The sequence below is a fragment of the Psammomys obesus genome, unplaced genomic scaffold, assembly GCF_907164565.1.
Source record: "Psammomys obesus unplaced genomic scaffold, mPsaObe1.curated_primary_1811, whole genome shotgun sequence".
NCBI lineage: Eukaryota > Metazoa > Chordata > Mammalia > Rodentia > Muridae > Psammomys > Psammomys obesus.
Window position 1 is genome coordinate 44,345,518 of NW_026585895.1, and position 17,478 is coordinate 44,362,995.

At 39.8% G+C, this 17,478-nt stretch overlaps 1 protein-coding gene across 4 annotated transcripts in view; it reads left to right on the forward strand.

The window, feature by feature from the left end:
* Strbp (spermatid perinuclear RNA binding protein) overlaps window positions 1–16,939 on the forward strand; it is a 114,668-nt gene extending 97,729 nt beyond the window's left edge. For 3 of the 4 annotated variants that reach the window (XM_055600827.1, XM_055600825.1, XM_055600826.1), the window contains exons 16-18: window positions 3,632–3,755; window positions 8,226–8,270; window positions 10,601–11,233. In XM_055600827.1, coding sequence (XP_055456802.1) covers window positions 3,632–3,755; window positions 8,226–8,270; window positions 10,601–10,677 — 246 coding nt within the window. In that variant the 3' untranslated portion in view covers window positions 10,678–11,233. Of the gene's footprint in view, window positions 1–3,631; window positions 3,756–8,225; window positions 8,271–10,600; window positions 11,234–13,876 lie in introns of those variants that run through there. The other variant, XM_055600828.1, reaches the window with a different exon arrangement.
* The last annotated feature ends 539 nt before the right edge of the window (window positions 16,940–17,478 follow it).

Below are 17,478 nucleotides of genomic sequence, written 5' to 3' on the forward strand. Positions count from 1 at the left end.
GTAGACAAGAAAGAAGAGAAGCCGGAGGTCCTTGGCACAGCAAAGTTATAGGTGCTGGAAAGTTCTGCTGCGGCTTTAATTCTGGATACAGGCTGCTTCCATTTGGTGTTGAGAAAATTGCTGCCTGGAGCCCAGTCTTCTTTGGCTTCTCAGGATGTTTATCAGTCCTGTGCTCAGAAATTTAACATAAACAGAGAGAACAACTGAGAAAATCTTGGTAGTAATTCCATGTTCCTTCAGTTCCTCACTGTTAAATATTTCTTCTACTTTTTTTTTTTCATTTAGCTTTGCTTTGGGAAGGTAGCTGGGTCGGTTTGTTGACTGGTAGGTTGGATTTTTGAGACAAGTTCTCTTTCCATAGAACTTGCCAGGATTTAACTTAACAGGCCTATCTTTAACTTAGGATTCTATTGCCTCGGCCTACAAGTATTGGGATTCTGGGTACACACCACCATGCTCAGCTCTATTCTATTTCTCGTAGATGTCACTCATCATTTATTTCCTCTGTAACTATTTCTGGCTGATGAGAAAGTGTGGAGGTTGTGGAAGAAAGATTAACCGAACTGTGTTTCTGTTTCTTTTTCTGAGATTATAGATGGTCCTCTACTCTAGCCTTCCAGAAGTGGGACAATCACTAGTTTCTTTTTAACCCCCTGGACTTAACAACAATTGTAGTTAAAGTGAGATTGCTGCTACATGGCAAATGGATTTCCTAGTAGGTAGAGTTCCTCCCAGTCTACTGCCATCCAACTCAGTTGTAACACAAGCAGGGTTAGCATGGTTCCCATAACCCCACAGCCACCTTGTATAATACAGGATAGGCTTTTTTTTTTTTTTTTAAGAAAGCTTTTCTGGTTGAACTATATAAACTACAGTGATACCAGTGTTACACATTAAAAAAAAAAAAGATTTATTTATTACACATTAAAAAATATTTATTTATTATGTACACCTGCATGCCAGAAGAGGGCACCAGATCTCATTATGGATGGTTGTGAGCCACCATGTGGTTGCTGGGAATTGAACTCAGGACCTCTGGAGGAGTAGCCAATGCTCTTAACCTCTGAGTCATCTCTCCAGCTCCCCAGTGTTATACACTTATTAAATGGAACCCTGTATTTACTGGGTTTATTATTTACAGGGTTCCCTAAATAATAGGGAAAAAGTTTAGTTTTTGAGTCAGAGAAACAGTTGGACTTGTTCTACTGTCATTGCCATCCCCTGATCCCACAGCTTCCCTTCTGTACTCTGCAATGCTAGATGTTCTTATGTTAGAATACACATTAATTTTCTTGATTGTAACTATTTTTTGAAGTCTCTTGCTTTGAAAATGGAAGAGTAGGTAATTCCTATTAGGCAGTAGAAAATGTATTTTCCTTGGTTTGGGATCTAATTTGAAACTGTTGTACAGTGAGATTGGCTGCCTAAGTTTTCCAGGCATTGTCTTCGAGAGGGAGAGGGTGCTCTGCAATTGTCTAGCAATGACCCTGTTGGTGGGGGCTTAACAAACTTAGGGCCTAATGAATCCGTAAATAGGTACAAAGTAAAAACAGCAGTGATTTTAATTTATGGTTGTTTAAGGTGAGTCTTGTCTCTGGAATTGATATTTGAGATCATCTAGTTAGCAACTGACTAATCCAGGGGCCAGAGGGGTAACTGCTGCTGGTGCCTTTTTTATTCAAGTGTAGTAACTTCTCCATAAACATTCTCAGATGGCAGTTGAGGGCTTTCCATGTGACTCTGACTCATCAGGGGTCTATCTCATTAGGGTGGGGAAGGCATGATGGCAGGAGGAGGTGTTGGCTGGCTCAGTGTAGCCACGTCAGGAAGCAGAGAGCAGGGACAGAATCCCCTTTAAATCAGGGGTTCTGTTGCAAAAGGCCATTGACATTTTGTTGCATGTTTCATCCACCTGGACATTTGTACATTTGTATTCACTTAAATTTCTTTCATCAGTTATAATTAACACTACTTATATTTAAGGATTCAGCATGTAAGCAGAGAAAACTAACAAAAATAAGTAGAATTTATGATTAAATAGTATTTAAATTATAGAGGTCTACATGTACAAAATAAGATTTTTTTCAGTTCTTTTTCTGGATTAAATAGAAAGATCATTATCAGCTTGTTTTGTTTTTCCCATGTGAGGCATCCCATATTTTAGTATTTACAAAGCCTGTATTGAGAGGCTGGAGCAGTGACTGCTCAGTAGTTAAAACTTGTTCTTGAAGACAACTTGTATTTGGTTCCCTGCACCTTCTTGGTGGTTCCAGTTCTAGGGAACCTAATGCTGTTTTTTGACCTCCACAGGCACCAGTAGTGTACATGTAGTGTACACACAAACACACATGCACACATGCTGTTCTTTCAAAATAAAATAAATTAATCTTTAAATATTTATTAGATAATGAAGTTTGTTGGTGGTAACATAAACTAGATCTGACCCTGCAGTCAAATATGATTACATTGAGCTAGACTGTGTGTTTAAAAAAAAAATTAACTCATTTTTGGACAATTGCCACACTAGAAGCCATAAAATTCATGTGCTTAGTAGCCAAGAAGCAATATTTTATGTATGACTTGGCTAATTTCAGCAAAAAGAGAAGTGGCTGTGTGTACATCCATTTTACCTTGGAAGTTTCTTATGGCTAGTCCGAGCTGAGGTGTGGTTCTTGCATGTGAGAAGAGCTTACCAGACGGCGTGCCTTAAAGCTTGGTGTCACCTGCTGTGTGCTTTGCCTTTGGGGGATCCTAGTAGTCTCTAGGTGATACTTTGTGTCCCCCCATTTCTCCTGAGCTTGAGTTTTTATTGCATTTTTGTACTGAAAAAGTATATATAGTATTTGAAACTAGACAGAACTTGATTTTCTGAAATGTTTCATGTGGTGAAAGAGCATGTTGATGTCTGTCTGTTTACCCATTGCTGCTTCTACTATAAGAGAAACAAAGTAGGTCTTATCCTTATTTTATAATCAATAGTGGAGATTGACTGAGAGAGATGATGTGATGTCATCAGTGTTACCTGGCATTTGAAGCAAGTTGGGGCTCCAAGTACCGTTTTACTTAATGATTAATACACACAGACACAAGCACATGTATTCATAGGGCAGAAGAAACAGGCTCAAAGAAATCCCAGGACCGCATAAAGTCATAGATTAGGGACTGGCGCCTGCATCTTTGGTCTTCCTGTCTTAGTCTGTTCTTTTGTTTTTATTTATTTTTCTTTCCTTAAACCCCATTCAAGTTCAAAGGTCATTCTAGGTAGTTTATTGCTGGAGTATTTTCTGCTTCTGGGTGGAAATTTTTATAACAATGTTTTCAGGTGCCTATAATTACTTTAGTCAGACCTAAAATGACTTTGTGTGTAATTTGACCACTCATATTTGTGTATCGAATGTTAACTATTTCCCGGGTAACCCACCAGTGAAACATAGTTACTCAAATATTTTCATGTGTTCAGCATATTCTTCAGAAAAGTTCTTTAAGGTAAGTGTCATTTCTTTTTTTGCACATGATCGATTTGAAGAGTCTAACCATAGATGGCATACTGTCTCAGCTAAAGTGCCATAAGGAGATGAGAGGTTGAGAGTTCTTTCTCTCTATGATGAAATTATTATTGATGTTATTACAGGCAAAGGGTGTTGTGAATACGGCAGTATCTGCAGCAGTCCAGGCAGTTCGGGGCAGAGGAAGAGGAGCTCTGACAAGGGGAGCCTTCGTGGGGGCTACAGCAGCTCCCGGCTATATAGCTCCAGGTTAGTGTCACTTGCTAAAGGTCAAATAGCCTCTTTGATTCCCCGCCTCAAGAACAGCATTTCCTCATTCTCTAAAGTTTTATGTGAAAGTCTTTGGCTATACTGTCCCTGTGTAAGAGGAACATATTCAACTTCAGCAGGGCTTGACAGAGTAATTATAGCCTTTCTGAAGGGAGAAGAAAGACAAGCCTATGGAGGGACAAATTTTGACAGGAATCTGTAAGTTATAAGGAATGCATAAGTTATGGTGCTTGGACAGCATAGCAGGGTGTAGTCTGTGGAAGATATCACAATCATTCTTGGCTTACCAGAATTGCTGTGGAGCTTCTTAATAGAGGTGAATCCTGGATTAATTAGCATTTGTGAAATTCAGTATTTGAGAACAGCCAAAGAAAAGAAATGCAACACAAAAAAGAGAAAAGTGTGTGTGTGTGTGTGTGTGTGTGTGTGTGTGTGTGTGTGTGTTTATTAGGGAATTTCGGGTCAATACAGCTTATTTATCCAGAGCCAAGTACTTCCATGTAAGTTATTTTACTTGTTCTTAATCCTTAGTGTTTCGTTGGGTAGAAGTTAATTTTCAGGTAAAGTAGCCAGGTCTGGGTGAAGTAAGCAGCATAGTAATGACTTCGATACAGATACTAGCATTCTTGACGTTGTTGGCCTTTTGTTTCACCACATGGCTTAGGAAGATCCAGAAAGCTGCCCCCTTCTCTGCCTTCTGTTTAAATCCATATGTTGTTTTAGCCATGAATATCCAGCCGGCTTGTTTTTCTTTTCTTTTCCTTTCTTTTTTTTTTCTTGATTTATCTATCTATCTATCTATCTATCTATCTATCTATCTATCTATCTATTTTTTCCCTGTGTAGCCCTGGCTGTCCTGGAACTCATTCTGTAGACTAGGCTGGCCTCCAACTCAAGAGATCTACCTACATCTTTCTCCTGAGTGCTAGGATTAAAGGTGTGTTCCACTTGGTCAGGCTGAGCTGCCTTGTTAAAGTGACGTTCTTTGTAGTGGTAGAGCAGTGAAAAATTTCACTTGACAAAATCATTTGTATTTATTGACTAAAATGAAGTTTATATGAAGATTTGGTTTTACTCTAGTCTTAATTCTAGAGCTCCTTAGAGTTGCTTCAATATGCATGTTGCCATTTGGGAAGTTTTATGAACAATGCCTCTTTGGAATTACGAGTTCGTTCTGGTTACATCTCTGGATGAAATGTCTAATGAAGAGTTTCTTGCTTTGAAACGTACCATAGATTTTCCTCTTGTTCTGTTTACAGTGTGGAAGGTGAGGCATGGTAAGCAAGCAACAAAACTTAAACTGAGCAGTATCTGAGGGAGGAGATGGAATCATGTCATGAGGCTGTAACAGATCTAGTTGGCAGGTCCATGAAGACTTTCCTGAAGCATTGGCACTGGAATGCGATGTGGAGAGTTAGTACGTGTTAACTGAGAAGACTGGGGTGGAGGAACAAATTCCATGTGTATAGACACTACTATTGTAGGCTCGCTGATTAGCGAAATGAGGCTCTTCTGAAGGCAGTAGTTTATTGGAGATTTTCCCAAAAGGCAGGGAGCCTTAACTATCTCAGAAAAGAGTACTTTATATAGTTTTGGCTTCTTCATTTCCCACATGGGATGACTTACATTCTGATTTATGGCTTGGATTTTGTCTTCGAATCTTTAAGTATAGTGGGAAGTCATCAAGGGTTTGAAGGTGAGAAAGGCAAAATTAGATGTTACTTATAAATATTACTCCTTCTATAGTGTAAAGATTAAATAACGACAGATGTGAGCATCATGGCACAAGCTGGAAGGCTATTGCAGATGTGTTGCCCATATAGCAGACAGTGGATGGAAACTGGGAAATGAGGGGAGAGTATAGATGGGTGACAAGATGTGAACAAATTACAGGAAGCAACATAGTTCATACGTGACGTACTTAGACTGAAGAAGGAAGTTTTAAAGGGCCCTGGCAAGGTTATTAGCCAGATGAACCAGGTGAGGGGGGTAATTGTGCCTTTGCATGCGATGAATGCTAAACTGTATGTGAAAGAAAATAGGCATGTACATCAATTCAGTTTATGTCCAACATTAAGGTACATTTCTGTGTATCTCTTTATTAAAAATTAAAAGCTTTAGGCTTATTCAGTAATGGGTACTTACTGAGATGAGTCTGTTTTTTTGTGGTGTGTTCCTTTGGTGCTCATAGCATCTGTCATTGTCAATTGCTTCCTGCCTGAAGGTTCTACCGCCATATTTAGTACAGTGATGATGGAGAGGGATGATGTCTGTGCCCTGCGTGTTGCGCCTTTTTTGTTTGTCTTACGCTGTTACTGTGACCGCTCTACAAGGCCTGTCTTCTGAAGCTGAAAAAACCAGACTGAAACAGCAAGAAAGGATTAGTTTTAGGTTAATCTAGATCTTGAATGAATTTCTATCATTTGTGGAGTATCTTATGTTCACCGGGGGTTGGAATAGGTGTTTTTACATGTACTTTACCTACCCCTGCCCACTTAGCTGCTCAGAGAGTCTTAAGTTTAACTCAGAGATACCTTGCTAGTTAAAGGTCAGGATTAGAATCCTAATGGCCAACTTAACTGGTAGTAACTAGTAACTAGTAGTAACTGGTAACTAGTAGGTTTTAATAAAACCTTTGGCATTGTAGCTTAAGGAAATAGCTCTCATTTCCTAGAATATGTTTATGAAATATGAAAGAAGACACAGACTTAAAAATCATTAATTTTTATTTTGGCCTGTGCTACTTAGCTTTTCTTTGTTTCTCTTAGCTGTATTGTGTACTATTGAAATCTACAGTTTAGTGTGTACTGTGATTGAGTATACTGTCCCCAGTTTAAGAGAGTCTATATTAGACCACAAAGTGAAGAGGGGTCATCTTTCTGGCATGTCCTTGAGTGCTTTATAAAAACTGAGCAAAGGTGACTAAGGTCTAGCTTGTGGCCTAGTGGGTCCCGGAGAGTTGATACTTGATGCTAATCACGATGAGTCATTCTAAGCAGCGTAAGCATACATCGTTAGAGAACAAATAGTTGTGATATAAAGCGAAAAATGTAAATTTCAGTAGGGATTGATATAAGGTGCATGCAGTGTACCTCCATACAGGGTTTCACCATAGTCCTGGCTGGCCTTGAATTACAGAGATCCCCCTGCCTCTGCCTCCCAAGGTGGTATAAAAGTGTATACCACCTTGCTTTGTTTCTATGCCCAGCTTGCTTTATTTCTATGTATTATTTTGAGACAGGATCTTGATTCATAGTTTAGGATGCCCTGGAACCTTACTCTGTGAAGCTTAGGCTGGTCTCAAACTTGACCACATGCATCAGCATCTGTGGTGCTGGGTTACTAGTGTGCACCACCAAGTCAAGAGCAGGTCCTCTGGGTCTTGGCCAAATCATTTCATATTTATACTTTTAAGGTTTTTTTTTTTTTTTCCAGAAAGATGAGAAATTGCAGTTTTTGTTAATATGGTGCTTACAACAATGCTATAAGAAGCTTGAGTTTTCCCATTTAAAAGATGGGAATATATGCGGCTGGAGAGATGGCCCAGTGGTTAAGACACTGCTCTGTCAGCCACATGGTGGCTCACAATCATCTATACTGGGACATGATGCCCTCTTTTGGTATGCAAGTGTGCATGCAGATGGAGCACTCATATACATATAATAAATAATAAATCTTTAAAATAAAATATAGGAATATGTCAAATTAGGTGCTCCTTTGTTTAAGGATGTGTTAGTAGTTAGTGCCAGGATTAACATCGCTCAAAAACATTTATGTTCTTAGTAGCTTTTACTTATTATAATCAGTTTTTTTTTTTTTTTAAATTGGCAAGAGACACTAGTATATCAGGTTACTAACTTGTCTGGGGAGACTCTGTGTCCTGGGGCTAGGCACTCAGATCCCTTTATGTCATGGATCTTATCATTGGGCTCATGACCTGACCCATACATGTTCTTCAGGGCATCTGAGGCTGCAGCATGCTCTGTCACTATTTTCTAAAAGAACCCATGGAAAGTTGTGTGTTCCATCTTTGTGAAATTGGTAATTGCTGTGGTTCTAAGTATTTGGTTAGCAAATGCTGTTTATTCTGCTAGGTTTAGGTGATACAAAGATATGATTTGATCTCTTCTACTTTAGTGGGCCATAGAGAAAAGTATAAGTTATAGTACAGTGTAGAATTACAGATGGAGGGTAGTGGGAAAGAGAAGAAAGAGGGAGGGAAGGAAGAAGGGAAGGAAGAGGAGCAGAGAGTGCAAATAAACAGAACAAGAGGGGAGGAGAAAGATATAAGTTAAGGAGATCTCTTGTCGACCATAGTGTGAGGCTTCTGCAACTAAGCAGAACTGGGATTACCCTGTAGAGTGCTCTTGGCTTTCCAGAGTCTGGGGTGCTGCAGGTGGTGTATGAAAACTGGGCCTGGATTAATTGCTGTCGTCTTCTTCCCTCCAGGTTACGGAACACCATATGGTTACAGCACAGCTGCTCCTGCATATGGTATGTATGCCTTCCTACTGATTCTTCTTCTTAGCAAAATTTTTTACGGCAACCCAAAACATAGTTTGTAACCAGGGTTTCAGTAAACAAGTTGGAGGATCTCAGATCTAAGCATTCTAGTGGCCCAACTTAAATTCCCTCTGAAAATGCCACAACCTTGTGGTTCTTGGTTTGGTTGAAGTTGCTCTTCTCTCTGCTTTGCCTGACTGGAGAACTGCTTGTTCTTATTGCCTGTTTCTGACCATATTGGAATTAAATATTTGAAGTAATTCTTCTTACAGCCAGCCTATACTCCATTCAAAGGCTACTGAAGGGCCCACACATATTTTCTAGCCCGGCTGCCTGCCAGTTATGAGGCCACATTGTTCATTTCATTGTATGGAACTTTATGAATGTGAGTGATCTGAATTAAGAAAAGGAAGTCCTCACTTCAAATTTGTACCCATTAGTGTTTGCTATACATTTTGCTTTGGGAATAGATAGATGTCATTGGTCCCACAAAGATGATGGGTTTGTTGCCAATGTTACCTGTTCCTTTTGCAGAAAGTCAGTAGCTGATGCTAGAAAATTCTAGGCATATTGCTTCTTTTCAAAATAAAAAATACCAGCAGATACATGAATGAACCCTAATGGCCCTTTGGATAACTTTTGAATGAGGTTTATGTGGCAATGGAGGCAGTAGGTTTGGAGTCAGTGATATGCTCTTAGACATCTTCCGTAACTCAGGTGCTATATGTTATGGAATCAACCACCATTTATAGGATGCTTGCTAGTGAGAGGTGGGGAGGGGGGGGGGAGTGAGTCTGTGTCTCCACATAGCCCCAAATGAGGTGTGCATGCACACAGAAGGTAAAGGTCCTCCATGCATCGCTGTCTGTGGCATGAATCCTCTACATGAGCTCAGACCTTCACATTGTGCCTTTTCTCTTCACATATCAGCTTTACCATTTTTGTTTTGATGACAATTATAGGTCTTTAAGACATTGCTGTATTGAAGTGTAGATTCTGAATAGCTTGTCAAGGGTCAAACATGTGCAGGAAGTTTTGTTTGGGCACAATACAGAGCCTAGACTTTGCCTGGTTGTGTTCTCTGGCACACTCATGTGACCCAGGTTTTCCCATATTCTGAGCTAGAGTTAATCCCGGATATGGGGGTTCAGGGCTAGTCCAAATATATGGACCTATGTTTCCTTCTGAATTCAGACTGGCTCTTTTTTGTTCGACCGTTGGTGTTTGCCCTTTCTCTAGCTTCTTAATGTCCTGAACACCTCATCCTGCCAGATTGGGGCCAGTTGGTTAACCTAGACACAGTACTCATGACTTAATTTGCTATATCTGAGTCTGTGTGAGTCATATAATAACAAGATGAATTCTGTTAAAGCGTTGCTAGAGAGTTTTTCTTTAAAAAGTTTTGATTTTAGACTTTTCAGTTACATCCATGTTTTTCCTCAGTCTTTTTAATTTTTCTTTTCTGGTCCTTAACATTCTTTCACCCTGTGGCCTCTGAGCCTCAGAAGGCTCCTCTCTTTCATGTGCCATATAACTGACTTCCAAAGCTGGTGTAATTTGATGCCCCATTTTTCACATAAAAGATTTGGTTTTCAATGTTACTGTGATGCAAATCTCCTAAAACAGTGCTTTATTTTTGGCTGTAGGTAAATATGTCTTTTGGCCTTTGTAAAGCTGTTGCATGTGGGGTTGTCTCCTCTGATCATCTGGTGCTCTTGAGTACCTGCTGTTGCTGCTTTGTGATTTCTCCTAGGGTAAACATCAGCATAAGGACAGAGCCAGACTTCAAATCCTCCTTAGTATGCAGGAGTTTGTGAGGCCACAAGAACGTATTAATTACAAATTAAGAAAACAATTAATCTTTCCAGATTTGCCATGCCAAAATCAGTGGCAACCACTGAGAAGACAAACACCTGGTAGTGGCTCTGGTTGGAGCTGCTGTTCTGGGAGTTGAGGCCTGCACAGAAAGCCTTATATCTTGACATATTTTTCCTTTAATATGTCATGTGCCATATGCATTTCCAGAATCACTGTAGGACAAAAATGTTAAATCACTAGCATTGCTTTTGATCATTTGAATTCATGCCTGTATACTCAGATGTCATTCTGAGTATCATTCTATGATATGGGGCTTTTTACTTCTGAGCAGAAAACATTATATATCAATATGGGAGAGCAATCGATTTGTGAGAGATTTGTGGGCCCTTTCCAAAATGGTATGAAGTGGACTGACTGATCTGGAAATGGTTAATGATAATTATTGTAAGAAATTTTTAACCTGAAATTTTTATTAGAGTCCTCTCCGTTTCTTTTCTCTGTAGGTTTGCCCAAGAGAATGGTTCTGTTACCCGTTATGAAATTCCCAACATATCCTGTTCCCCACTACTCATTCTTTTAGCAAATGATGGAAGCTCATTCCTATTGAACAATGCAGTACAATGCAGAATGCTAGAGAAAAAAGCCTTTTTATCCTGCTTTCTTTGAACACATACTTGATCAAAATTATTTGTAAAGAACATCTTTCCTACTTTTTGATTTTAACAAATGCAAAATCAGTTCTCTAAAACTTGAAAACAAACAAAAAGAAACCAGTTCTGTGAAATGGTACCTCATTCCTGGAAATAATTTATACCAGCCCCTTTGTTGTAGGGAAGTAAGTCTAGCAGCTCAAAGTTGACGTTTTAAGAGAGTATCAGATTATGTAAAGTTAAATTTGTGAAGGATGTATAGAGTCTTAACACTGATCACAAATAAACTGCTTTGTTGTAACACAGAGTACTGCCTGGTTCCTGATGCAGTCACTGATTCGTAGCTGATTGATATGTGCTTGCCCCAGGGCACTTTAATTTGGGCTGTAGTGAATTTTTTTTAAATACAGTAGAAACTTTTCATTTAAACCTTAACTTTGTAAATAATGGATTGTGTAATTAAAGCCAATAAAATATGGGTTTGAATATTGTTTTAGCTTATTATTTTTGATATGTTTTGGTATCAAATTTCAAGGAATCGAAAACTAATAATAACTTAGCCCTAGAAACCCATTCATTTGTAAGCAAGCTGCTAAAACAAAGCAAAGATGATTGTCAGTTTGACTCAGTCTACTTTGTAAGCTCTTTGTACTCCAGTTGTACAAGGGCGTCCCCATGACAAGGTTACTTACATTCTGTTATCCCAGCATTGCTTATTAAAATGATGGCACCACCCAAAGATGGGGAAGGAAGATTGTAAATTATTTTAGTTTACGAATTTCCAAGTTAAAGAAAAATAAATTAATCAATCACCCTCTTTTGTTCTTGTGGCCTTCTTCACTCTGTAAGACTCTGTGTTCACTCCTTGACTTTTTTCATGAAGATAGAGGATTAGCAGTTTTTCTGGAATTCCTTAAAGGTTCTCCTTTCCTCTTCAATCATATCAGAATCTAAAGCAGCAACAGGATCCCCATAAAAACTCGCTCTCCGATTGTCCCAGTTCTCGTTGAGTGCTGCTGTGAAAAGTGACAGGTTTCAGCCATGGGTCAGCATTTACTTTTAAGACACCTGTATACACTGGTGGAAACTGGGAGTTGGTAACATTGTGCTGTTCTGTGAAGGGTGCAGACCCAAGTCTTCACTTGCATTCTCACCTTGTTTGGAAAGCTAATGATGTTACTAGAAGGTAATGGTTTCATTAAGGTACTCACCCCAACTCAGGCAGCAGTGGAGTCTTCTGCAGAAATTTATGTCACTATTAAAAAATAACTACTTTTATGTTGAATTTCTTTTTTAAAACCAAGCAGTGCCCATCACTTGAAAGTGATCTTTACTAAACTTATGTGCCAGGCTCCTTTGGAAGTGAAGGGGAGATGGGCATGGGGGCACAAGTGCCGCAGCGCTGCTCAGATGTGTATTACACAGTCATTTGTTTCTTCCCAGACCTTTGTTTTCGACTGTTGGTGGGTGATACTTTAATAAAACCTTGTCACTTGCTGGAAATAGCTTTAACTTGTCATTCTCATCATGTGTGTTAGTGGCAAGACATAACTGAGCAGGTCCCCTTTCAGCTGGGAATTTTCATGTTCATTGATTTGTTTTGCTGACCTATGGATGAAACAGAGCCATCACTGAGAAGAAAAAGCATGGCTGCTAGTGTCCAGTTTTTATTAATTAAATATTTACAAGGGTTCTCTGTTTTTGGAAATGCTATTAATTGGCAGTTGCAGTTGTTTTGTTATTTGAAATTGATCATCAAATTTGGACTCCAGGCTGGAATCTCCCTGGAGAATTTTCTTTAGAAAATACTTTTGTAGTCTCTGACTCTGCTTCATAACTCAACCCCTCTCTGATCGAGGAGGAGCTGTGCTGTTCTCCAACATGATGGCCGTCATTTCAAATGGTTCCTACCAAGTCTTCCCCCTTTCTTCTTAATTTTGTTGTTTGTTGGAAGTTACTAACCATGTTGTAAACCTGCCCAGTTGCTGCAAACTTTTACATTTCTCTGCTTTACTTAAAACAATGGAGCTGTCAACCCTGTGTTAGAAGTGGTAACCATGCAAGTTGAAGTCTTTAAATTCTGTAATGAATTAAGTGTCCTCCCACCTTTTTCCCTTCCCACCCTTCATTTTGTAATGAAAATTCCACTTACAGCTGAAAGAGCAGAGAAATATAAATGAAGCTCTTAGCTTCGGCCAATTGTGTGAGATTAACGTGAAGCTCTGCTTCTCTGCTCTTTTCTCCACTGTAGGTGGTTTTTTCATTGACAGCCCCTATTGCCAGCCTCTGAGCGTCGCACCATTTATTATTCACTTGGGCCCTCAAGATTTCTTCTCTGACTTCTAGAACCATCAGGTTGTCTGGCTTGAATGGCAATTTTCTATATCTTGGTCTTAACAGCAATGTGACCCCTGAGGCTTTCCAGCTTTCAGATCCACCACTTTAACCCTTTTTGAAAACAATGACTGAGAATTTTAAAGAAGAGCAATACTTTGTCCAAAACCACGATGTCTGTTTTAAAGCTCTCCTTTTTGGAAATGTAGCAATACCTAGATGTAAGCCCTTCAGTGTAGCTCTCACCAGGGAGTTCACAGATCAGCGTAGACCTTAGACTGTGTGTGAGCTATGCTACCCTCTGATACTTTTGTAATAGTTTTTAGCACATAACTCCAGCACTTACATTTCTGACTGTGTCAGCTAGCAGTATTATAATTTATCTGAGACAGGTGTCTTCCTTAAGCCATATCTTTTGGTGGGGGCCAGTGCTTCACCAGAGTTGTGGCTGGCAACCTGTGTCCCTTAAGGCTGCAGGAGTGCCCCATCTGTTGTGCCCCTTAATGGCTCCATAGATTTCCAACTTACCTCATGCTAATGAGGTTCGGTGCATAGTATGGTGAAGTCAGGGGTTGGGTTTAAGTAGCTTCTGAAATTGTTTGTGATCTCTCAAATTGTTACCTGTGGGAATGAATTCCTGATAGGTTTTGCTTGGACTAGCCATTTTTTTTTCTTTTTTGAAAAATTGGGTAAATGTTTGAAAATCATGAATCAGTCACCGTAATTAATTGAAGAGCTGGGAATACCTCGTTAATGTATTTTTAAAACTGGTGTTGGACCCTCTGTGTATTTCAGGTTAATACTTTTAAGCAGTTTTCAGCACGTTTATCTCACTTTATTCTCGTTCTCCTCGGATCTCCGTAGCCATATCACTTGTATAAAATAGGCTGAGATATAGTGACTGTAAGCTGTGATCTCAGTATACAAAGGTAAGCTCTTTTATTTTCTGATTAAAGAAAAAATAACCAATTAACACAACCTGCATATATGACAATCATATGATGTATTTGATCTCTTAGGTCTTATGTCACTGCATAACTTAAAATTTTTATGGTCTGAATGTAAAATAGTAATTTTCAGCATTTGTTTTAATACTCTTGTAAATGCTTTTTATTCAAGAGAACCATTTCACATTTACTGAGTCAAGTGTATTTTGTGGGGAGAAACTTAGGATATAGTGTATATGTAAGTTATACATACAGAAGCACCTGTTTTAATGTAATAATTCAGCTGTAGCAGTACTATATAAGGAGAGTTAAAGTGAGAGGGCACTGTCTTGGCCAAGAAGCTGGGGTATCAGAAGCAGGAATGCTGGTGACAGTGCTGTAGGGTTCATGTGTGCATTTGCTGCACAGGCTGAGGGTACAAGTGCCAATCTCTCAAGAAGAGAACCTTCTCCGACCTGTGCTGCATGCCCTAATACAGCAACAGCAAGAAGCCATTAAAAACAAAAAGCAATAGAGAAACACAAAAGACAAAAGAGTGAACTATGGGGAATATGTGTAATTGGCTGAGTTAAGCTAATTATTTGCTGAATCAACTTGAGCAAGACTCAGAAAGGTGAATACTGAGTCTGTAGAAACCAAATCGACTTAAGGAATCTGTCTGTCTTTATCAAGTTAGGTACCTAGAATATCATTTCTCACTGTATTCAGTCATGAACAGGGTTCATTTAAAGAACATGAGGGTTAGATCAAATGCTTTAATAAGGATTTGCTTAAGTTAGTATATCCCACAAATACACCTCATTATGTTAGATGCTTAGCTGTGTGTTTGTGTGTGAATAAATTTTTATGTTTTACATTTCTTTCTGTAGCAGTTTCTGTTTATCTCTAGCATTGAGGCTGCTGGAACTTTGTTCCCATACGGAACCTGCAGTTCATGAGTTCGGCTTCTGCTAAAGGCTGTGCAAAGCAGAGTAGGTGCAGTGCAGCTCAGTCCTGTGCCTGCTGATGCAGCTTTTTCTGGAGCCAGGGAGCAGAGGCTCCGACCAACGGAAACATCTTAAGTATGAAAGTTTCCTTGCTGACGGAATTGGCCTTGTTGTAAATAAATACCCTACTTTCGGAGATAGTGTATTAACAGTGGCAAAAGTTATTAATTTATTTAGCAGTTTAATTATAAAATATTGGATATTGTAGGCTTTTCGACACCACAAATTGGTGTTACTTGAGGATATCCTCAAGTAGCATATTTCTCTGGCATTCTTGGGGGCCTAAGATCTGCTCTGGTTATGCTACTCATGCTCTGTCCAAGTGTATGGTCAGAAAATGGGGCATCAGCCCACTGCAGCCCTGCTTGGCAGCACTTGCTAGAGTCCTGCAAAGAATACAGTGGGAAATATAAGCACTGACTACATTCTTTAAATGGCAGGTGAGTGTTAGAGTTACAAGAAGTCACTTGCTGTAATTTTTCTGATTCTTATTTTTCACAAATGGTAGGAGCTGAGAATAGTCAGTACTAAGTTAAAATGAGCTAGAGATGTTCCCCCTCCCCCCTCAAGCTGTCTGGAGCTTGTAAACCAGAGGCATTGTGAGCAGAGTGATATCTGAAAGCAGTTCGCTCTGTGAATGGTCTGCCTTTCATTTCTCCTCTTAATGCCAGTACCTCCTCAAGTCACCCGGAACTGGAAAGATGCCATGGCATTTAGGCTTGTTCTCTGCAACATCTGATACCATGCAGCCAGTGATCATGGGTTCCTTAGCATGACTAGGAGGCTAAAGGAGGGAGATGTTTGGGGTATCAGTGACAACAGCAGACCCAAGCACCTCCAGTCAAGAGGAGCTTTAATACTGGTGTGTGTTTTCTGTAGCACCTAATTGACAGAGCACAGTGCAGCCTGCTTAAGAGTGAGTTCCACTTTTCCTAATAGTATCTTACAGAAAGACTGTTTTAAGTAAGGAATTCATGTTGGATTTGTTGTACAAATAGATATTCTTTCCCACATACCATCGTTTCAGTTAGGAACTAACAGCTTCCGTTAATGTTTGAAGCACTGATCCTTGGAAGTATTTAAAAATAGAACCATAATGCAAATTTGGGTTATATAAGCTTTACAGCACAGCTAGAGACACAGAATAGAAACTATGAGAATCTGGGCCAAAGCATTTCTCTTACTCCAGCCTGTTCCTGAGGAGCTTGGAAATCTGATGAGTTCATATATTCAAAGCTTTTCATGGTACCTGCTACATAGGAAGTGCTCTGTGAATGCTGAGTCTGCTGTTCTGTTTGAGGGGGAACGAAGGACACCAGGGAGGTGGGGCTCTGCTGGCTTAAACAGCAGCTGCATGGCCTGCTCAGGGTAGAGTTCACTTATTCTTTGTGCTCATTCATAGGATTGGGCAGCTCCTAGGCAGAGGCCAGACTCAGTGGTACAGATTTGCTCATTTCTGCTGCAGCAGTTCGATCACCAGCCGGCTTGTAGCCCAGAGTTTGTAAATACTTGTTTAGGATTTATGGGTGCTTAGAATTTCACAAGGGCTGAACTTAGTCCATCTATCTACCTGCTGATTCAAGTTTCCTATTCACACTTCAGTAATAAAAAAACAACAAAAACCTACAATGGCCAGAAGATAGTCTTTAAAACTGTGGTGTTTGGTGGTAGAGAACAAGTTATTATAAACCTCAGAAGGAAAGGAGGGATCCTAGGAAGTATAGTTAGAATGCTGTGGACTCAGACTCTTCTGTGATTCTTGATTCTTGGTTCATGCATGGCTGGACAGTGGAAAGCATCTGCGCTAATCACCACATGAGGCCTCCTTTCTGTCTGATAACTCTTAGGGCATTATTAGTCTGTTTGTATCTCTATCCATTTGACTACTTATTTGGACACAACTGGAAATTTCTCTTTGAGATCAGGACAAGTGGGTTGATGGTCAAGTTGCTGAATAAAGGGCTAGAGTCCACAATGCACGTGCTAGCTCACACCCGCAAAGATTCTGAGCTTCAGAGGGAGGACAGGTTGAGTTCCGGCTGGTAGGAAGTGAGTTAAGTGGAAACACAGATTGAATTCTGAAATGCTGTAATTTTAGAAAAAACTGTGTGGACAAGAATTACCTTTAAGGAGGCTAGTAAGTTAAACTTGTGTTACCTAGTTAAAAGTTATCTGAACTGAAACTGTCGGTAGGTTTTTCATCTCATTTGGCCAGCAGTGAAAAAGGGCTCTTTTTCTTTTTTGGTTTTTGTTTGTAGGTTTTCGAGACAGGATTTCCCTGTGTAGCCTTGTCTGTCCTGGACTCTCTTTGTAGACTGGGCTGGCCTCAAACTCACAGAGATCTGCCTGCCTCTACCTCCCTGAGTCCTGGGATTACTGGTGTGCACCAGTGTGTACAGCGAGGAAAGGCTCTTAATACACACACACACACACACACACACACACACACACACACACACACACA